We start from the raw sequence: 23,041 nt of genomic DNA, 5'->3' as shown, positions 1-23,041 counted from the left end.
GTGTAAAATAAAGAAGGAAGAATTAATGAATGTTTAACGTACAATTCCAATAGTGTTGATCTATTTCATCAGGATAAACAATAGCTGTGGGATTTCAACTGCCCGCCATTCCATCCAGCAAGCAATTCCAATTTCCATTTGCAGTTCCCTGCATGTTGAGGACAGGCACACACAATTCAGAGGAAAAGGAAGGTGAGAGTGTTATTATTGGTACGACTGGCTCCACACTCTATTTCTCTGTTTAATATTCATAGAGAGGAGGGAAACAGCAGGTTTTCCTCCTGGGATGTTATATCACCTCCAGTGTTGATGTGTCCTCTGTTAGGCTATACCGTAGACTCTCAGAGACATGCAGGCAGGGATACAAAGAACACTTACTGCTACTGCTACAAGGCAGGGACAGAGACTGATATGAAACTATGTGCCCAAAATAAAAGTCTATACTGAAAAAGTAATACAACTGCCTTGAAGAATAGCATTAAAGTACAATTCAACAACTTGCCAGTGGCATTTCTAAGTCAGCATGTAGGCAGAATAACAGAGTTCCACACAGGTCTAGATACAGAATGAGATATAGCGTGTGGTAGCCTAGCCAGCGCAGAGGCACAGCAGAGGATGACTCAGATAAAGCAGTGGAGGCGGAGGGATACAGCTGAAAATGGGCATCGCTATTTTACACAGTGAGGATCTAGGATATGGAGCAGGTGTAAATCAGATTGTGTTGTCAGGGAGCACTGTGTCTGGTGAACTACTTCCCATGTCTCTAATCAGTCACTATGGATCATTCTTCCCTCTCTCTTTCTCTCTCCATCTTCCTCTCTCTTTCTCTCTCTCTTTCTCTCGTTCTCTCTCGCTCTGCTCGCATCCCACACATCATCACTCAATAAAGGATCCATAACTGCCTGAGAACAGTTGTAGCGGAGAGCTGCTAGGCATTAGTATGTCTCTTTATTTCACTCACATGACTGTCAGATGAAAGAGTGGCATAAACACAACACACACTCATACAGCACAAACATCATACAGTATACTACAACAAATTGCTTTGAAATTCAATATCAGATCAATCTAAATAACAAGCATGAATTAGAAATTCAACAGGAGGACCAATTAATAATTCTGTAATTGAAGTGCTAGTCAAAGCAAAACAGTATTCATGCCATCCTTTGAAGTCCAACTAGTGGAGCAGAACGCATACAACCCAAAAATGCACACGAAAATAACCATGATTCATGTATAATTTATAGTGCTGAGCGATTAGTGCTTTTTGAGGTTGGTTCGGTTTCGGTTTGACAATTAAAAAATCATCACGGTTTGCGATTTCGATAATTATTTAAACATTAAATGCACTATGCATTATGTGGGTTGAATGATGTAACACAGAATAAAACAATGAATAAAAGTTCCACGATGGTAGTGACTGCCCATTACTGCTTATCACTTATTAACCATCATTTATTCACATTACTTTAATAAAATATTTCAGTTGTTGTGTATATTACATTTATTTTATTTGATGACTTTACCATTTCGGTAACACTTTACTTGACACCCAGCGTTATAACACGTTATGACACGGTCATAACCATGTCATAATATGTCATAACAGCTGATATAACAGCTGACATAACTTGTCATAACCTGTTATAATATGGTCATAACACTGTCATGACACATATTTAGACCTGTTGTAACATATATTGCGTTATTTTATGGCTGGTTATGACACCTACATAAGTGTAAAAACCCACAAAACCTACCAGACAAGGCACAACATTCCATTACACCATGGCCTATGTGTCAACAGCATGTTTATGTTGTATAAGTCTTTGTTGTTGTTGACTATTTTAAATTATCATTGTTATTGATCACACATTGATGTCAGACATGCACCTAGCCCAATGCTCTGTTGCTGATGACTGGGATGAATCCAGGAGCAGATTAGTCCAAGTAAAGTGACACAGGATGGTCATAATGCTTCATGCCATAATGACCATTGTTATGTTTGGAGGAAAAAGGGGGTTGCTTGCAAGCCGAAGAACACCATCCCAACCGTGAAGCACGGGGGTGGCAGCATCATGCTGTGGGGGTGCTTTGCTGCAGGAGGGACTGGGCACTTCACAAAATAGATGGCATCATGAGGAAGGAAAATTATGTGGATATATTGAAGCAACATCTCAAGACATCAGTCAGGAAGTTAATGCTTGGTCGCAAATGGGTCTTCCAAATGGACAATGACCCCAAGCATGCTTCCAAAGTTGTGGCAAAATGGCTTAAGGACAACCAAGTCAAGGTATTGGAGTGGCCATCACAAAGCCCTGACCTCAATCCTATAGAAAATCTGTGGGCAGAACTGAAAGAGTTTGTGCGAGCAAGGAGGCCTACAAACATGACTCAGTTACACCAGCTCTGTAAGGAGGAATGGGCCAAAATTCACCCAACTTATTGTGGGAAGCTTGTGGAAGGCTACCCGAAACGTTTGACCCAAGTTAAACAATTTAAAGGCAATGCTACCAAATCCTAATTGAGTGTATGTAAACTTTTGACCCACTGGGAATGTGATGAAATAAATAAAAGCTTAAATAAATCATTATCTCTGACATTTCACATTCTTAAAATAAAGTGGTGATCCTAACCGACCTAAGACAGGGAATTTTTACTAGGATTAAATGTCAGGAATTGTGAACATTTTTGGCTAAGGTGTATGTAAACTTCCGACTTCAACTGTAGGTGTCATAACCAGCCATAAAATAACGCAATATATGTCACAAAAGGGATAAATATATGGGTCATGACTAGGGCTGTGGCGGTCACTAAATTTTGTCAGCCGGCGATTGTCAAGTAAATAACTGCCGGTCTCACGGTAATTTAGCGTTAATTAGCATAAACACATTTAGCATCTCCTGGCTTCCACACATAGCCTACAAGCCACTGATGAAGACCTACACCGTCCCAATAAATTCATTCTTTATTTTAGACAGGTTGTCAAGAGTGCTGTAGGTGGGTGTAGTGGTGGAATCAAGCGCAGGACACCGAAGTATAGTCCAAAAGACTTTAGTAATATTTCCAACAAGGAAAATATGAACACACTTGCCCGAAGGCGAAATTACGCACGAAGGCGACAAAATAACGGCGCACTAAACATGTGCGAAAAATGCTCCAACGTAGTGGAGAAAAGCTCAACCGAGCGAGAATGCAACAAACAAGCAACACTACGACAGCAAATAATACAATAACACACAACACTAGACAAACACAACGAGAAACTTATAGGACACTAATTACGCTAAACGAGAAACAGGTGTCACAACAAACAGACAAAAGCAAACGAACATGAAACATACAACGGTGGCAGCTAGTATTCCGGAGACAACGAACGCCGAAGCCTGCCCGAGCACGGAAGAGAGGCAGCCTCGGCCGAAACCGTGACAGTACCCCCCCCTTGACGCGCGGCTCCAGACGTGCGCTGACTCCGGCCTCGGGGACGACCAGGAGGACGCGGAGCAGGGTGCGTCGGGTGCCCACGATGGAATTCCGTCAGGAGAGACGGGTCCAAAATGTCTCTCCTCGGCACCCAGCACTGTTCCTCCGGACCGTACCCCTCCCACTCCACTAGATATTGGAGACCCCCCATCCGACGTCTCGAATCCAAGATGGACTTCACTGAGTACGCCGGTGCCCCCTCGATGTCCAATGGGGGCGGAGGAGTCTCCCTGATCTCACTTTCTTGGAGTGGGCCAGCTACCACCGGCCTGAGAAGAGACACATGGAACGAGGGGTTAATACTTTTATATTCAACAGGTAGTTGTAATTTGTAACACACCTCGTTCAACCTTCTCAGGACTTTAAATGGCCCTACAAACCGCCGACCCAGCTTCCGACAGGGCAGGCGGAGGGGCAGGTTTCTGGTAGAGAGCCAGACTCGATCACCAGGTGCGTACACCGGTCCCTCACTGCGGTGGAGATCGGCGCTCGCCTTATGACGTCGGAGGGCCCGCTGCAGGTGGACGTGTGCAGCGTTCCATGTCTCCTCCGAGCGCCGTGCCCACTCATCCACCGCAGGAGCCTCGATCTGGCTCTGCTGCCAAGGTGCCAGAACCGGCTGGTAACCTAACACACATTGGAAAGGGGTTAGGTTAGTGGAGGAATGGCGTAGGGAATTCTGGGCCATCTCGGCCCAGGGAACGTACCTGCCCACTCCTCCGGCCGGTCCTGGCAGTATGTTCTAAGAAACCTACCCACATCCTGGTTCACGCGTTCCACCTGCCCATTACTCTCCGGGTGGTAACCCGAGGTGAGACTCACCGAGACCCCCAACCGCTCCATAAAGGCTCTCCAGACCCTGGAGGTAAATTGGGGACCTCGATCAGACACAATATCCTCGGGTACCCCGTAGTGCCGGAACACATGGGTGAATAGTGCCTCGGCAGTTTGCAGGGCGGTAGGAAGGCCCGGCATGGGGAGCAAACGACAGGCCTTAGAAAACCGGTCCACAACGACCAGTATAGTGGTATTCCCCTGAGAAGGAGGAAGGTCAGTAAGGGAAATCCACCGAGAGGTGAGACCATGGTCGTTGTGGAACGGGCAGGGGTAGTAACTTACCCCTAGGCAGATGTCTAGGCGCCTTACACTGGGCGCACACCGAGCAGGAGGAAACATAAACCCTCACATCCCTTGCCAACGTGGGCCACCAGTACTTGGCACTAAGACAGTGCACTGTCCGGCCGATACCAGGGTGTCCAGAGGAGGGTGACGTGTGAGCCCAATAGATCAATCGATCCCGAACCTCGAGCGGAACGTACTTCCGACCCTCCGGGCATTGCGGTGGACTAGGGTCGGTGCGTAACGCCCGCTCGAGCTCAGCATCGACCTCCCACACTACCGGTGCCACCAGACACGACTCCGGCAGTATGGGAGTGGGCTCCACGGACCTCTCCTCCGTGTCATACCGCCGAGACAGTGCATCTGCCTTACCGTTCTGTGACCCAGGGATGTACGTGATCTTAAATGTAAACCGGGTCAAAAACATATTCCATCTCGCCTGGCGAGGGTTCAGCCTCCTCGCTGCCCGGATGTACTCCAGGTTACGGTGGTCCGTCAAAATGAGGAAAGGATGTTGAGCCCCCTCAAGCCAGTGCCTCCACACCTTTAGGGCCTGTACCACGGCTAACAGCTCCCTGTCCCCTACGTCATAGTTTCGCTCCGCCGGACTGAGCTTCTTGGAATAAAAGCACAGGGGCGGAGTTTAGGTGGCGCGCCTGACCGTTGTGAAAGCACGGCTCCTATACCGGCCTCAGACGCGTCCACCTCTACCTGAAATGGCAAAGAGGGATCCGGATGCGCCAGCACCGGGGCCGAGGTAAACAGGTCCTTCAGCCTCCCAAACGCCCTGTCCGCCTCGGCAGACCACTGCAGACGCACCGACCCCCCTTCAAAAGAGACGTGATGGGAGCTGCCACCTGTCCAAAACCCCCGGATAAACCTCCGGTAGTAATTCGCAAACCCCAAAAACTGCTGCACCTCCTTCACAGTGGTTGGTGTTTGCCAATTACGCACGGCTGACACCCGGTCTACCTCCATCTTCACCCCTGACGCAGACAATTGATACCCCAAAAAGGAGACCGACTCCTGGAAAAACAGACACTTCTCTGCCTTAACATACAGGTCGTGCTCCACCAGCCTCCGCAACACTCTGCGCACCAGGGCCACATGCTCGACACGGGTAGGCGAGTACACGAGAATGTCATCTATGTACACAACCACCCCCTGCCCCTGCATGTCCCTGAAGATCTCATCCACGAATGATTGGAAAACTGACGGAGCGTTCATCAACCCATATGGCATGACAAGATACTCGTAATGGCCCGAGGTGGTACTAAAGGCTGTCTTCCATTCATCGCCCTCCCTGATGCGCACCAAGTTGTACGCGCTCCTGAGATCTAATTTAGTGAAGAAACGCGCCCCATGCAATGACTCAGTCATGGTCGCAATCAGCGGGAGTGGATAACTGTACTTAACCGTGATCTGATTGAGACCACGATAATCGATGCACGGGCGTAAACCACCATCCTTTTTCTTCACAAAAAAGAAACTAGAGGACGCAGGGGAAGTGGAAGGCCATATGTATCCTTGTCTCAGAGATTCGTCTATGTAAGTCTCCATAGCTTTCTTCTCCTCCTGAGACAGAGGATACACATGACTCCGTGGGAGCGCAGCTCCTGCCTGGAGGTCTATCGCACAATCTCCCTGCCTATGGGGCGGCAACTGCGTCGCCCTCGACTTACTAAACGCAATAGCCAAATCCCCATACTCAGGGGGAACGTGCAATGCGGGCACCTGGTTTGGACTCTCCACCGAGGTAGCCCCTACGGAAACGCCCAAACATCGACCCACACACTGGGCAGACCACTCCATCAGAGCCCTCTCCTGCCACGAAATAAATGGGTTATGGGTACTCAACCAGGGCATGCCCAGCACCACCGGATACACAGGCGAGTCAATCAGAAATAGCTGAATCATCTCCTGATGACCCCCCTGCGCACACATCCTAAGTGGCGCAGTGACTTCCCTGATCAAGCCCGCACCCAACGGACGGCTATCTAGGGCATGAACGGGGAAAGGGACATCAACAGGAAGAAGGGGAATCCCTAACGCTAAACAAAACTTCTTATCAACAAAATTCCCAGCCGCGCCTGAATCTACCAGCGCCTTATGCTGGGAATGAGGTGCTACCTGTGGAAAACTCACAGGTATACAGAAATGTGCAACAGAGAGCTCTGGGTGAGTGGGGCGCCTACTCACCTGGAAGGAATCCCCAGTGCGGGACCTGTCGTCCTCTCCCCTAGGAGGCCATCCCCAGCACCTAGCCGCGGTGTGTCCTCCCCGACCACAGTTGGTGCAGGAGATAGACCCCCTAGAAAGCCGACCCCTCCTCTCTCTAGTGCCAGCACCCCCGAGCTCCATGGGGCACGGCTCGGAGGCGCTGGAGGGTGAAATGGACGGACCCCCCTCGGGACGTCCGCGGGTAGCTAGCAGGTTATCCAGCCTGATGGACATGTCGACCAACTGGTCGAACGTGAGGCTGGTGTCCCTACAGGCCAGCTCCCGACGGACGTCCTCTCGTAGACTACATCTGTAGTGATCGACGAGAGCCCGCTCATTCCACCCTGCATCTGCCGCTAGAGTCACGGAATTCTAGGGCGAACTCCTGGGCACTCCTCCTCCCCTGCCGGAGGAAGACCAGACGCTCCCCGCCGCTTTCCCCTCCGGGGATGGTCAAACACCGCCCTGAAGCGGCGGGAGAACTCGTCGTATGTGATGGTGTCCGCGTCGATCCTCCTCCACTCCGCGTTGGCCCATTCCAACGCCTTCCCGGAAAGGCAGGAGATCAGGGCGGACACGCTCTCATGTCCCGAGGGCGCCGGGTGCACGGTGGCCAGGTACAGCTCCACCTGGAGAAGGAATCCCTGACACCCGGCCGCGGTCCCATCGTAGGCCCTCGGGAGCGAGAGTCGGACTCCTCGGGGTTCCGGTGCGGGAATGGGCTGACTGGCCGATGGTGCTGGCAGGGAGGATGGCGGTGGAGGCGTCCCCCAGCATAGGATGGTGGTGATCATCTCCTGCAGTGCGGTCCCCATCTGCAGGATCTGGTCACTTTGTTCCCGGACCTTGTCCTCCAGCGTCGCCTGGGCTGCTGCGGCTCCTGCTGATTCCATTCTTAGGGTGTGTTATTCTGTCAAGAGTGCTGTAGGTGGGTGTAGTGGTGGAATCAAGCGCAGGACACCGAAGTATAGTCCAAAAGACTTTAGTAATATTTCCAACAAGGAAAATATGAACACACTTGCCCGAAGGCGAAATTACGCACGAAGGCGACAAAATAACGGCGCACTAAACATGTGCGAAAAATGCTCCAACGTAGTGGAGAAAAGCTCAACCGAGCGAGAATGCAACAAACAAGCAACACTACGACAGCAAATAATACAATAACACACAACACTAGACAAACACAACGAGAAACTTATAGGACACTAATTACGCTAAACGAGAAACAGGTGTCACAACAAACAGACAAAAGCAAACGAACATGAAACATACAACGGTGGCAGCTAGTATTCCGGAGACAACGAACGCCGAAGCCTGCCCGAGCAAGGAAGAGAGGCAGCCTCGGCCGAAACCGTGACACAGGTCTAAAGAAACATGACATGAAGAAAATGTAGTCTATTTCAGAAGAACAGAAAAGCATACACTGAGTTGTCCTTATGTTAGTTCCTGATCTGGCTATGCCACATGGCTGTGGACTACACTCATTAAGCAGACAAGATTTGCTTAGAATTCTGTGTCATTATTTTAGAGTATTTTATAGTATGAAGAATACAATTGAACAAAGCTGAATAAAATAGAAAGGATATTTTCTCCAAAGTATTTGAGGGAGTGCGCACATGCGGCTATTCTGTGTTGAGTGGTTAACAAAGAAACAGGTACTCCTATATGCTTAATTTAGAGTTATTTATGTAACTTTAGTTGTGATACAAATGTTGGGCTATACTGTATGTTTAGATTTTTAACACATTCTAAGGCTGCATGATGCGATTCTATTGATGGTTTGAAAAAAGTTGCATGAAAGGCATGAGCTCTGCTTAGTTTTTTGTGCAGGCTGTACACACTTCATCAGTCTCTCATTCACAATTTGACAAGCACTTGGTAATGCCTCGAATTTCCCCACGGCATCCCCTTTGTGTGGCCGTAATGCCTCCTAAAAAATCCATCCCTTTTGCGGCCAGTGGCCGTTGTGCCCTTGGGCTGAAGTTCTACAGATGCACCATCGAGAGCATCCTGACTGGTTGCATCACCGCCTGGTATGGCAACTACTTGGCATCCGACCATAAGGCACTACAGATGGTAGTGCGTACAGCCCAGTACATCAATGGGGCCAAGCGTCCTGCCATCCAGGACCTATATACTAGGCAGTGTCAGAGGAAGGCCAAAAACATTGTAAAAATCTCCAGTAACCCATGAGTGTTCTCTCTGCTACCACACAGCAAGCAGTACCGGAGCGCCAAGTCTAGGTCCAAAAGGCTCTTTAACAGCTTCTACCGCCAAGTCATAAGACTGCTGAACAATTAATTAAATGGCCACCAGGACTATTTGCATTGACACCCACCACCTTTCTTTATACACTGCTGCTACTCGCTGTTTATATCTATGCATAGTCACTTTACCCCTACCTACATGTACAAATTACCTCGACTAACCTGTACCCCCGCACATTGACTCGGTACCCCCTGTATGTAGCATCATTCTTGTATTTTACTTTATTAATTTTTTCTTAAAACTGCATTGTTGGTTAAGGGTTTGTAAGTAAGCATTTCACGGTAAGGTCTACACCTGTTTTATTCGGTGAATGTGACAAATACAATTTGATTTTATTTGAATATAATAATTTGAATTCCCTTCTCCCTGAGTGATGCATGCTCCGAAGCACCTCTCACTCACATGGCTCTCCGTCACGTGATCGGGTCATTGTCACAGGCTACAAGTGAAGACAGACACATCGGGGACGCAACTGCACGCATCCTTATCCAATTCCGAGGCGCATATTGAAGATATTAGAAGAACTGTCCACATTTACTTTTCGTCAGCCAACAAGATGAGTAGGCCTAATGAACAGCAAAAGCACTAGCCTATGTCAATCTACTATCCTCCATAGTACATAAGTTGACCTATTATATTCTGTGCAATAAATAAATATTCCAAACATAGTCTGGGACAGTCGTGGGATGCGATAGATCCCACATTAATACAACCACTAGCATCCAAAAACCTTTTTTACGCAATGAGTTTGACGCTACAGATCAGAACGATTAGCCTAACATTTTGATTAACTATTAGGCTATTTCTTCACATTATAAGCGCAGCAATGTGCATACGGCAGTAGGCTATAAGCGCAAATGTTCTATTAGTGGGAAAACACCATTATCAAAAGTGACCGCAAATGTGATTATGCATGTAATGCTTTTATTATAAAGATGCATTTTTATGGTGAAAATGATCTTCCCCAAACTTGAAACTCACGCGCTGCTTATGTATGCCAGTTAGGCTCTACACCGGTTGTAAAGTGGATTAATGTGCTTAATTTTAAGAAGTTAATTGGCCACTTCATTTGTGATACAAACCTTATCAAACATATAGGCCTATGGGCTAGGCTACATGAGGTGTGGGACTATGATTTGAAAAAGTCGCAAAAAAAAGGTATGCATTGTTTCTTGACTTATGCTGGGCATCATTCACAAGGATAATACACTGCTCAAAAAAATAAAGGAACACTAAAATAACACATCCTAGATCTGAATGAATGAAATAATCTTATTAAATACTTTTTTCTTTACATAGTTGAATGTGCTGACAACAAAATCACACAGAAATTATCAATGGAAATCAAATGTATCAACCCATGCAGGTCTGGATTTGGAGTCACCCTCAAAATTAAAGTGGAAAACCACACTACAGGCTGATCCAACTTTGATGTAATGTCCTTAAAACAAGTCAAAATGAGGCTCAGTAGTGTGTTTGCCTCCACGTGCCTGTGACCTCCCTACAACGCCTGGGCATGCTCCTGATGAGGTGGCGGATGGTCTCCTGAGGGATCTCCTCCCAGACCTGGACTAAAGCATCCGCCAACTCCTGGACAGTCTGTGGTGTAACGTGGCATTGGTGGATGGAGCGAGACAGATGTGCTCAATTGGATTCAGGTCTGGGGAACGGGCGGGCCAGTCCATAGCATCAATGCCTTCCTCTTGCAGGAACTGCTGACACACTCCAGCCACATGAGGTCTAGCATTGTCTTGCATTAGGAGGAACCCAGGGCCAACCGCACCAGCATATGGTCTCACAAGGGGTCTGAGGATCTCATCTCGGTACCTAATGCCAGTCAGGCTACCTCTGGCGAGCACATGGAGGGCTGTGCGGCCCCCCAAAGAAATGCCACCCCACACCATGACTGACCCACCGCCAAACCGGTCATGCTGGAGGATGTTGCAGGCAGCAGAACGTTCTCCACGGCGTCTCCAGACTCTGTCACGTATGTCACGTGCTCAGTGTGAACCTACTTTCATCTGTGAAGAGCACAGGGCGCCAGTGGCGAATTTGCCAATCTTGGTGTTCTCTGGCAAATGTCAAACGTCCTGCACGGTGTTGGGCTGTAAGCACAACCCCCACCTGTGGACGTCGGGCCCTCATACCACCCTCATGGAGTCTGTTTCTGACCGTTTGAGCAGACACATGCACATTTGTAGCCTGCTGGAGGTCATTTTGCAGGGCTCTGGCAGTGCTCCTCCTGCTCCTCCTTGCAAAAAGGCAGAGGTAGCAGTCCTGCTGCTGGGTTGTTGCCCTCCTACGGCCTCCTCCACGTCTCCTGGTGTACTGGCCTGTCTCCTGGTAGCGCCTTCATGCTCTGGACACTACGCTGACAGACACAGCAAACCTTCTTGCCACTGCTCGCATTGATGTGCCATCCTGGATAAGCTGCACTACCTGAGCCACTTGTGTGGGTTGTAGACTCCGTCTCATGCTACCACTAGAGTGAAAGCACCGCCAGCATTCAAAAGTGACCAAAACATCAGCCAGGAAGCATAGGAACTGAGAAGTGGTCTGTGGTCACCACCTGCAAAACCAGTCCTTTATTGGGGGTGTCTTGCTAATTGCCTATAATTTCCACCTGTTGTCTATTCCATTTGCACAACAGCATGTGAAATGTATTGTCAATCAGTGTTGCTTCCTATATGGACAGTTTGATTTCACAGAAGTGTGATTGACTTGGAGTTACATTGTGTTGTTTAAGTGTTCCCTTTATTTTTTTGAGCAGTGTATATAATTCACAAGTGATAGGCTAATATTGTCACCCATCAGACTATTTTTGATTTAATCTTGTCTTTATATATACTAAATAATATGTGTATGAAATTTGTTTTGATTTAGAATGGACCATTATCATGCACCTGTCTCGAAACAGGGGCAGGGGAAAATAAATACATGTCATCTATGCACTTAAATAGAGTATAGACAGGTAGGCTATACTCCTGTTGTAAAGACAAGCAATGTGCTAAATATTAGGAAAGTTGAGATATAAATATAGTAGGCCTAGCCTAGAGAAAGCTGATGGGATCCTCTTTTTAATAGAAGCCATCACTCCGATTTCTCACGCAATTGCATAGCCTATAGAAATGATGCGCAACATGAGCTCATTGGCTCTCATTAAGTGTTTGATTCGATTTTCGATTACATTTGCATTGATGTCAGAGTGATTAGAGGGACAATAGAGTGCTGGGTACCAGGCAGTTAGCAAGTTTGGTAGGCTACTAATGACCATCAGCAGCATCAGAGGTTGGAGAAGCCTAATTACCATGACTAAACGGTCACATGGAATTTGACTGCCTTCATGACTCGTGACCGCCAATGTGGCGGTAATACGGTCACTGTAACATCCCTAGTCATGACAGTGTTATGACCATATTATGACAGGTTATGACAAGTTATGTCAGCTGTTATGACATATTATGACATGGTTATGACCGTGTCATAACGTGTTATGACACTGGGTGTCAAGTAAAGTGTTACAATTATTTCATTCCAAGTCATCATCTCATCTCTATAGAACTGCTGCCTATGCTGTCTGACAAAATCACTATTTTGTACTTCTTCAAAGTAAATAAGGCATACTTTTATGACTGCTGAATAAATAACAACTATCAATCACTCAGATCATGTATTTTTAGGTAGAGATACCTCGCGAAGCAGCAGCTGCTCTCTATATCACCTCACGATCGTGCATTCTTCTGTCTCTTCTGTAGCAGGTGTAAAAGAAACACAGACCGGACAAGTAGATGTGCAATGGATTATGGTCAATGTAGTTAATTACGACGTTTCATGCGCTAAACTATGTAGAATATTGACCTGTTGGAAACTACAACTCCCTACTACATCGCACAGTACAGGCTGGATCTGATTTATCTCTAGAGAAACTGTGCAATGTGCGCATTGAGCTCACAAAAGCTCACATCGGTCAATTAGTTCTTTAAAAACTGAAAGATAACCTTGATTTCGGTTAATCACTCAGCACTAACAATTTAATATGGCAGAAGTTCCTCACTCTATAGGCAGAGCGTGCTATGTTCCCATGACTTTTTCATATGGCCCATATACAGTGCATTCGGAAAGTATTCAGACCCCTTGACTTTTTCCCCATTTTTTAAAGTTATAGCCTTATTCTAAAATTGATTAATTAATTTTTTCCGTCATCAATTTTCCAGCAGCATACTATGATCAATTATGTCAAAAGCCGCACTGATGTCTAACAAAACAGCTCAAACAATCTTTTTATTATCAATTTCTCTCAGCCAATCATCAGTCATTTGTGAAAGTCTGTTGTTAATTTATTTACTGTAAAATAGCATTGTATCTGGTCAAACACCATTTTTTCAAAAAGTTTACTAATGGTTGGTAACAGGCCGATTGGTCGGCTATTCAAGCCAGTAAAGGGTGCTTTACTATTCTTGGGTAGCGGAATGACTTTTGCTGCCCTCCAAGCCTGAGAACACACTTTTTTGTATAAGCTTAGATTTAGGAGATGGCAAATAGGAGTGGCAATACCTTCCGCTATCATCCTCAGTAATTTTCCATCCAAGTTGTCAGACCCAGGTGGCTTGTCATTGTTGATAGACAACAATAATTTGTTCACCTCTTCCACACACACTTTACGGAATTCAAAATTACAATGCTTGTCTTTCATAATTTGGTCAGTTATACTTGGATGTGTAGGTTAGGCGTCTGTTGCTGGCATGTCATGCCTAAGTTTGCTAATCTTGCCAATGAAAAAATCATTAAAGTAGTTGGCAATATTAGTGGGTTTTGTGATGAATGAGCCATCTGAATCAATGAATGATGGAGCTGAGTTTGCATTTTTGGCCAAAATTTCATTTATGGTGCTCCAAAGCTTTTTACTATCGTTCTTTAAATCATTTATCTTTGTTTCATAGTACTGGCTTTGGGAAATAAAAAGCATTATGACATTATTTATTTGGCTCTAGGACAAAAACTAAAGTGTGAAATTCAATAACTATACCATTTTAGGAATCTCTAAAACCAGATTGTCCATGTGTAAAATATAAACTTTCTTAGCCCAGTGCTAAGCTTAATGAATATTCAAATTAGGTTACAATGGAACTCCGTGATCGGCTAGCTCCGAAAAGCTGGTGCTAAGCACTCTCTTAGCCCAGGGCTAAGTGCAGAGTTAACCAGGCTATAGATTCAGGACAGCAAAATACATCTTGATAACTAAGACTAAGTCGTTGGTACCCATGTACTGTGCTGTAAGAGATGGCACTGGTTAAATCTGATATAGAACTGGGCTGCTTTGCAAAGGGAATTTAATCCATATTAAACTGCCATTACTGCCCATCTCCCTTCACACGACAACCGTCCTAGCCTCCAGTCTCTCCTCCCAATAGCATTATAGCGTCTCCACCTCCATAATGACCTTGAGCTTTGCGCTCTGTCAGCATCTGCCCTTCCCTTTTGCTTGATGCATGTTTGCAGTAATGACTGAATGCACAAACACAGTCATACATTATTCAAGCCCTAGCAAGTCAGGGCAGACAAACTCAATACCTATGGAGTTTGTGATATTCTTTACAGTTACAATTAAACACTTTAGAAATGAATAACACAGTACTGCTTCTGTCTGTCTCTTTATGGGAGGAAAACTACTTAAGTGTACATGTCACCAAATTTCACTGATGTGCAGCTGAAATGACAGAACTGTATTACTTTATTACTGTGCTGTGTAGCTCACAATGGCCTCACTGGTCAGCAGCCAACCCCACTATGTCCATGTGTAAACTAACAAACAGAAAGATACATTTAGATAGGGCCATCAATCTACCTTGTTACTTAGCTTTTCACCATAACAGAACAACAGACCCAGCTTGCGATGTCCATTGACCCCAGTAGAGGTGGAGTGGTATGGGGCCGGAGGCAGGAGAGAAAAAGAGCTGGCCCAGCAGAGTTGTAGAAGTGGATCCAGGGACCTATCCAGACACTTCACAGATTCTTCATGAAAACGCTTAACGTGACACTTGGATCAATAGGAAAGTGAGCCACCACACAAACCATAGTAGTCAGCAGCTCTGAAGCTCCAATTACCAAAGCATTCCTTCATTTACTCTTGTGCATACCTCATCTATTGAGCAGATCTTTACAGTCCCAACATAACAGTCTGAATGATGACTGACCCCATGCACTCAAACAATGACTAAATGGCAAACTTTACTTTGATGCATTGCATATTTGCTTTGTAAAGAGAGACATTTGCATTAGAAATGGACTAGTTTAAACAATGCCTGCAGTTTGTGTGTGTGTGTGTGTGTGTGTGTGTGTGTGCGCGCGCGCGCGCGTGCGTGTGCGTGCGTGCGTGCGTGTGTGTGTGTGTGTGTGTCCAATGCACTTAGGGACAGGAGCCACCCACATTGAGAGGCTGGGAGAATAGGGACATCACCTCAGCCTCAATCTCTGACACAGACAGCCCTTAATTCATTACTCCAGGACTGCACAGGGCATATGTACTTCAGCAAGAGATAAATGACAGAGGTCATGCAAAGTAAGATGCAAAAAGTGGGCTACATAACAGAAGAGCACTTATCTTGAATAGATTGGGGAAAGGCTGTATCCTACTGTAGCATACAGTATACTAGCCTACCTCTTGTAATTGTTCCAACTCCTGCTTCAGCGTCTCCTGCTCCGATTCCAAATCCGCATACTGCTGCTTCAAAGTGTGGTTCTCTTCCAACACAACAAGACCGCATTCTGCCGCCCTGATCTTCTCTCGGTTCGCTTCCGCAAGTTCCTGGGTGAGCCGCTCGACCTCGGCCCGGTACTGATCCACAGTCTCCCCGCATCCTCCACCGGCAGCCATCGCCCTCTCTCCCTGTCTCTAGTTTTCGCCGTCCTCGCGTTGGATAGCCTACACAGAGGCGGCGGCTGGAGGATGCTGAAACAAACGCCGCGGAACCCACCCCCCTGTTAAATCTGGGGAAGCCAGGTGGAAAAGGCTATTGCGGAACAGCACCAAAATAAATGCTGTTTCTATCAGTGAAAGATTATTATTATTATTAGCCTACTTCAATCGAGTGGTCGTAGCCTAATGATACATTCCATTAGAGTATCTCTTCATCAATTCTTTATGATCATCTTTGCTTATGCACTGGGTACAGGACGCCATCTCTCGATTATTATGAGCAAAGTGGTCCACGAAGTTGCTTCCATCCGCTCTCCCGTGACGTCACTACACGTCGGCGCATCTCTCCAATACTGTGTGATTGCAGCCCAATACTCAACTGCAGCACTCAACCTCAATTCGTTCCTGCACCCCTCAAGCATCCCATTGGTTCCTTCATGCCGCCCTCCTGTGTACTGGAGTCCTAGCTTCAAAATGTACCAATAGAAGTATAAAGTGGGGTTCCTGCAGATGCAGGAATGCCCACATGCAGCAACACCCCAAATTACGGGCCACAATTACACCCTTCTCCATCTGTTAAAGCTGAGAAATTAGAATATATTGGCTGGGTCATTTCATACCTGAGTGATTCCTGAAGAAACCCAGACAAAAAAAGACCAAAAAAATAAGGGGGTACCTGCAGCCCAATATGGCGAGTGGGTGTGTCGAAAGGAAAGTAGTGGGTGTGTGGAAAGGAGTGGGTGTGTCAAAAGGAAAGGAGTGGGTGGGTCAAAAGCAGTCTGCTATAGGTTAGACGGTTTTGATTGAGCAGTGTTGTTGTTTGTTCCACGACCTTACCATACTGTTGAACATAATATACTCTAGGGGCATATCAAAGTTCCAGAGTGGGATCTCTGCTAGTTTTAAAGTTATGCTCCATTTTATACAGAGAAATTGGCATACTAGTCAATGTAACCAATTATTTATATATACACTATATGTTTGACAGGGGGTGCAGTTTTGAAGGCCCCGTGCCTCCATCTTGGCACTCCCACACCGTTGCAAAAAATATTGCTTGCTTACAAATTGTATCAGAACTCTAAAAGTAGCAGAGATCCCACTCTGGAACTTTGATATGCCCGTAGAGTATATCATGTTCAACAATATATTGAACAATTATCCATATCAAAAATGTAATATTTTCAATATTCATGTATATATTTGTCAATATTCATAAATTAATGTACGAAAAAGGTTATTGAAATCAAAATACTATTACAAAGCAAGCGGTAAAGCTTTATATGACACCAATGTTTGCTTTATAGCACCTACAGATGCAACACTATGGAGTCTTAAATGAGGCCTGGGTAAGGCCAAAATGTCATAAATATGCCAACTTTGATAAAATTTTTCTCAATATTACAGTATGCTTTTAGATACAAAAGTCAAATATATAACAACAATCCTTCCTCCGAAGGACTATTCTATGGATTACATTTCGTGAAAATCCCCAAAATCATGGTATTGTTTTGTCTGGGTTTCGTGAGGATTCACTCGCCTGAGAAGATCAGAATTTTTTGAAATCTAAAAAAATGTAGGCAATTATTATCCTTTGAGATGATAGATACTGAATATATTATCTTTAAAGATAGATAGGCTACTGGATTCAATAGCCTATCACTGTCAATAGTCGAGCTTAATGTGTAGAAATTACCAAACCATATAGGCCCATGTCTATGGTGTTAAGGTGTATTACTTTAGGACAATAATTAAAGTGTGAAAATAATTGCATTAGGCTACACACAGAAAATAAAAAAAATAAAAGAAGCAGAAGCATTTGAACTGGGTTAGGTGTAGGTTACAGTAATTGCACTCAATATTGTAATCTATTGGAGGATACAGGAACATCCCTGGCACATCCCATTGCCATTAAGGAGCTTAGCTTCATTTATTGTTAAGGATAGTGATTGCTTCAGGCTTTAAAAAAAAGAAGTGAACTATCAACAAAAATGTATATACATGGTTGTTCACTTTTGTATTCCAAACACAAGTGACAAAGGCAACAGGTCGAAACTGGATTCAATCCGTATCGCAGAAGTATCGCGGAAGATCCGCATTATAGCTCGATTGAAATTTAAAGGCAATGTTCCTGCGTTCGCGGAGACTGCATACAAAAGTTACATATGTCGTCTCAATTGGAAATTACCTTTACATTTTAACTAGGGGTGTAACGATTCGTTTTAACAACGATTCGATTTGTATCACGATTCGTGGTTGTCGATACGATTCAAGGACAATATTGGTTCATTTAGAACGATACGATCCGAAACGATTCAGTGACTTGAAATCGATTCAGTAACCTTTTAGCCAAAAATTCAACCAGTGTGACTGAAATAAATACCTGGTTACTGGACAGTGCAGGTGAAGTTTCCTAGATTCCTGTTTCTTGTAATGGAATCAGGTATCAATTAATTATGAATATAAATAAACAAGTAAACAACAATGAATGGCAAATACATTCACATTTTATTTGAATAAAGTGCAAACAACACTTTAGGTTGAATTAACAGGAAGTTAAAATTGTCTGATCTCATTTTCAATATTCAATACATTTTCAATAAAAGTACAGTAAGTGCAACCAACATTTCAACAGTAGGTTCACCTGCTACTTCTGCTTTTGTTTTTCAACATAAAAATATTACAATATTAATATCAAAAATAAAGTGCAACCAACATCTCTTCAGGTTGAATTAACAGTAGGTTTACCTGCTACTTCTGCTTTTGTTTTTCAACATAAAAATATTACAATATTAATATCAAAAATAAAGTGCAACCAACATCTCTTCAGGTTGAATAAAGAGTAGGTTTACCTGCTACTTCTGCTTTTGTTTTTCAACATGAAAATATTCAATATTAATATCAAAAATAAAGTGCAACCAACATCTCTTCAGGTTGAATTAACAGTAGGTTTACCTGCTACTTCTGCTTTTGTTTTTCAACATTACAATACAAATACAGTATTAATATCAACAATAAAGTGCAACCAACATTTCTTCAGGTTGAATGAGCAGTGGATGAACCTGCTACTACTCTCATTTTAATAAACAAACAATATTCAACAAAAGATCAAGTGTAACCTACTAGGCTACTCTTCAATGACTACAGATTTTTTTTTCAAAAATATCAACTGATCAACATGATCTGGCTGCAGAACACTTCTCTGTGCGTTCACTATGTCGCCAGCAGTACTAAAAACTCGTTCTGCTGGCACACTGGTGCCTGGAATGCACAGGTACCGTTTAGCAAGGGTGGAAAGTACAGGTAGCTCTTTCTCCTGAGATCTCCACCACTTCATGGCATTTTCAGTCAAAGGCAACGCATCTTTTGCTCGGTACCTTAACACCTCTGCTCTGGCTGTCTCGCTTGTGGATTTTCTTTCTCTTTGGGTGAAGGAATCGCCAAACAGCGCATCTAAGGCTTTCTTCTTACAAGGAGGTGACTCATTTGGAGCTACAATATAAGAAATATATTTCAAAATATAGTCATGTTTCTCATTAATACAAAACAACAACAATATTTTATTGGTATCACATGAAACACACCTGTGGTCTCTTCATTGAATCCTGACAGCTTTGTGCTTGAGCTTCCCTCGTCTTCCTCCTGATTTCCCATTGCTTGCATCTATTGATGTAAGAATGTGTGAACTGTTCAAATTTCTGCTCTGTAATACTGCACACATAAATTTAGAGGAAGATAAAGAACAGATGAGATTTGAGAGAGGACAAATGAAAAAGAGCAGAGGAAAGAGGAGAGAAGAGTTACCTGGTGGGACACTTCTGCCTCAAAAACCAGTTTTGTGTAGACCTGTTCTCTGTCCTCTTTTTCCAGGTAGGGCAGTTCTTTAAATCGCGGGTCCAACGCTGATGCTGTTTAAAGAACAAGAATATTGCATTCATTGCATTATTAAATTAAGTTGACCTGAAATTGCAAGTGATGACCACCTCCTCATACACAAAATAATCAGAAGATTAAACTTTAGTATGTTTAAAAGAAATGTGGCACAGTGATGATGTAAAGTCACCATGAACTAAGAATTGTATTGCAGATATCTTGTTTACTTTTCCATATGAAAAAACAACTCAAATTCAAACTTGAAAATGCAAAGGTGTGGCATTTTACAAATTAATACAGTCTAATAACCTAAAATATTAACCAAGTTGATTTTAATTAAGACTCCAAATTAATTACCTATGTTGAGAGCATCTTGGGTGCCTCTGTAGCGTGTGGAGAGGTCACTGGCCATCACCCTCTTAATCTCTGCAACCAGGGTTGAGTCGTCTTCGCATGGCTGTAGGTGTTTCAGCAGTTTTGCTTGAAGAGGAGCAATTACAGAGAGAGTTGGCTGGTCTTCTTCACACATCACAGTGGTTGCCATTTTGACAGGACCCATCAACTGAACAATGTCATCCATGTTGGCAATATCACTCTCACTCAGCGTGCCTACATCTGTGACCCCCTTTCGTAGATCCTTGGACATCAGAGTTGCCATTATAGCTGGCTGTTGTTCCAAAAAACGTTCAAGCATTTCGAATGAACTGTTCCATCTGGTGATTATGTCTTGGATCAGTTTATGTTTTGGTAAATCCATTAGAGTTTGTTTTTCCTGTAGGGCGTGACATGCAATCGGGCTTCGGTGAAAATATCCAACAATTTTTCGCACTTTCCCCAACAACCTGGAAGCACGGTCCACCCCCAAACCCTTCTGCGAGGCAAGGTTGAGTGTATGTGCGAAGCAGGTAATGTGTGGACTGAACTGGGCTTCTGCACCGGCCACAATCATATTCCTGGCGTTATCTGTGACGATGGCAGGATTCTTGTCGTAGATTTTCCACTCCATGCAGGCTTCACGCAGTAACGCGCCAATATTTTTACCAGTATGGGCTTCATTTAAAACTCTGGTTAGCAGAACAAAGGTCTTCATTTTCCACTCCGGATCAATGTGATGAGAGGTAATTGTCACATACCCTTGATTTGAGCATGACGTCCAGCCATCTGTCGTTATCGCTACTCGTTCAGCTTGAGAAAGCGACAGCTTCACATCATTCTTAGTACTTTCGTACAATGCAGGAATAACCTTTTCTGAGAAGTGTGGTCGGCTTGGTATTGTGTACCTTGGCTCCAATGTTTGAATCATTTCACGGAATCCCGGATTTTCAACCACACTGTAGGGTCGCATGTCTTTGCAGATAAACTTGGCAATTGTTGCCGTGATGTTTTTCGCCCGAGCTGAGTTTTGGCCTAGTCTCTGACTAAACATGCAGGCGAGACCTGAGGCTTCTGCAGAGTTGACTTTACCTTTCGCTGCTGTAGCAGCGGGAACACTGCAAGAGGTGCCTGGACGGTCGGTGTTGTGTGAAATCCCATGGCGCCTTAGTAGGTGGTTGGAGAGATTTGTCGTGTTGCCGTTGTACTTTACTTGACCTTTACATATCCTACAAACAGCGAGCGACTTATTTAGAACATCTCCGTCTTTGCAAAAGCCAAAGTGTTTCCACACACTGGACCGCAATGGTGGCTTGATAATTTCTCGCTCGTCGGCTTCTCCTCTGTCGTCCGCCATGCTATGTTTTGTTGTCTTTGCGCCTTTGCGCTGCTGCTGGCGCGGGGCGATGACATCACGGATAGGCAGACTGAATCGAGTAATGTTTAAAGCCTTTATCATTAAAAGTGCTAAGAAAAAACATCCATATAAAGTCTGACGTGCTTAAATCCAATGGGTTATTTCCTAGTATCGATACAATCGATTTATTACATTTTAAAACGATGTTAGATTGATATATGTTGTCCAAAAGGCCAACTCGCCGAGCACAGATCGATGTAGTTGGATCATAGGAATATAAATCGATACATCGATGTAGTAGATGGATCGTTACACCCCTAATTTTAACGCAATACGGATTGAATCCAGCCCTTAAGGTGGGTATTTTCTGACCTACTTTATAAACACCTGTCTGGATGTGTCTGTGATGAGGTATGTAGGCCTACAAGGACATGTTGGACAAATCCAAAGTGGCACCATTTTGGCCCCGTATGGTGCATAACTTTTGACCAGATCCATGGTTTCTCCTGTTGTCTCATACAGTATAACAATGCTGTTATTTCCACTACTGCATGGCAAGGCCATGCACATACCTTTTGGGGACCATGTGCTGAAGCTAAAGAAAGGGCAATCAAATAATGTTTTCCCCTCAACTGCGGTCACATACTCATTGAGCAATTATTACAAGAAGAGCCATAAACGGTGATGCATTTTCAGAACTCAAGATAGGCTACAGAAATAAACTGTGTTTTACACCTGCATTTGGAGCTGAAAGTCATTCATGTTAGCAGCCAAAAATACAACTAGGGATATATATCATGTCACTTCTCTGGAGTCATAGGCTTACTTGTAGCAGAGGTTGTAGGATCGGATGGAAAGCATGTTCTGTCTGCACCGCACCATCACTTTGGAGGGCAGTCTGCCTGCAGAGAGCTTGTTTCTAGCCGGGTTACCCTGTTCTTCCTCACAAATATCGTAATAAATTCCCCAGAATATGTTACATCTTCATCCCATAATATTGAAGGCAGTGCGATGTTACAGCTGCTTTAGACATATACTGTAGCTAGTAACTACCCAAACTACAGTGGGGGAAAAAAGTATTTAGTCAGCCACCAATTGTGCAAGTTCTCCCACTTAAAAAGATGAGAGAGGCCTGTAATTTTCATCATAGGTACACGTCAACTATGACAGACAAAATGAGAAGAAAAAAAATCCAGAAAGTCACATTGTAGGATTTTTAATGAATTTATTTGCAAATTATGGTGGAAAATAAGTATTTGGTCAATAACAAAAGTTTCTCAATACTTTGTTATATACCCTTTGTTGGCAATGACACAGGTCAAACGTTTTCTGTAAGTCTTCACAAGGTTTTCACACACTGTTGCTGGTATTTTGGCCCATTCCTCCATGTAGATCTCCTCTAGAGCAGTGATGTTTTGGGGCTGTCGCTGGGCAAC

General features: G+C 44.4%; 2 protein-coding genes across 4 annotated transcripts in view; both read right to left on the bottom strand.

The window, feature by feature from the left end:
• Positions 1 to 16,294, bottom strand: part of bicd1a (bicaudal D homolog 1a) — an 84,660-nt gene extending 68,366 nt beyond the window's left edge. For both annotated transcript variants that reach the window (XM_041890588.2, XM_041890587.2), the window contains exon 1: positions 15,749 to 16,294. In XM_041890588.2, the coding sequence (XP_041746522.1) occupies positions 15,749 to 15,964 (216 nt within the window). In that variant the 5' untranslated portion in view covers positions 15,965 to 16,294. The remainder of the gene's footprint in view (positions 1 to 15,748) is intronic.
• Positions 16,295 to 19,117: 2,823 nt separating this feature from the next.
• On the bottom strand, positions 19,118 to 20,625 carry LOC121577343 (E3 SUMO-protein ligase ZBED1). Of its 2 annotated transcripts, XM_041891101.1 has the most exons (4): positions 20,234 to 20,625; positions 19,808 to 19,911; positions 19,588 to 19,666; positions 19,118 to 19,495 (listed from the first exon to the last, which is right to left on the bottom strand). In XM_041891101.1, exons 1-4 carry the CDS (start codon positions 20,568 to 20,570, stop codon positions 19,131 to 19,133), a joined length of 885 nt encoding a protein of 294 aa, XP_041747035.1. In that variant the 5' UTR covers positions 20,571 to 20,625; the 3' UTR covers positions 19,118 to 19,130. The 2 variants fall into 2 exon arrangements, with proteins under 2 accessions (XP_041747035.1, XP_041747036.1); XM_041891102.2 differs by lacking the exon at positions 19,588 to 19,666 and having other exon boundaries at positions 19,137 to 19,495.
• Between the last annotated feature and the right edge of the window lie 2,416 nt (positions 20,626 to 23,041).

This window comes from Coregonus clupeaformis, chromosome 11 (assembly GCF_020615455.1).
Source record: "Coregonus clupeaformis isolate EN_2021a chromosome 11, ASM2061545v1, whole genome shotgun sequence".
In the NCBI taxonomy this organism is placed as follows: Eukaryota; Metazoa; Chordata; class Actinopteri; order Salmoniformes; family Salmonidae; genus Coregonus; species Coregonus clupeaformis.
Note: the sequence above shows the minus strand (reverse complement) of the source record. Positions and strands in the feature narration are given on the sequence as shown.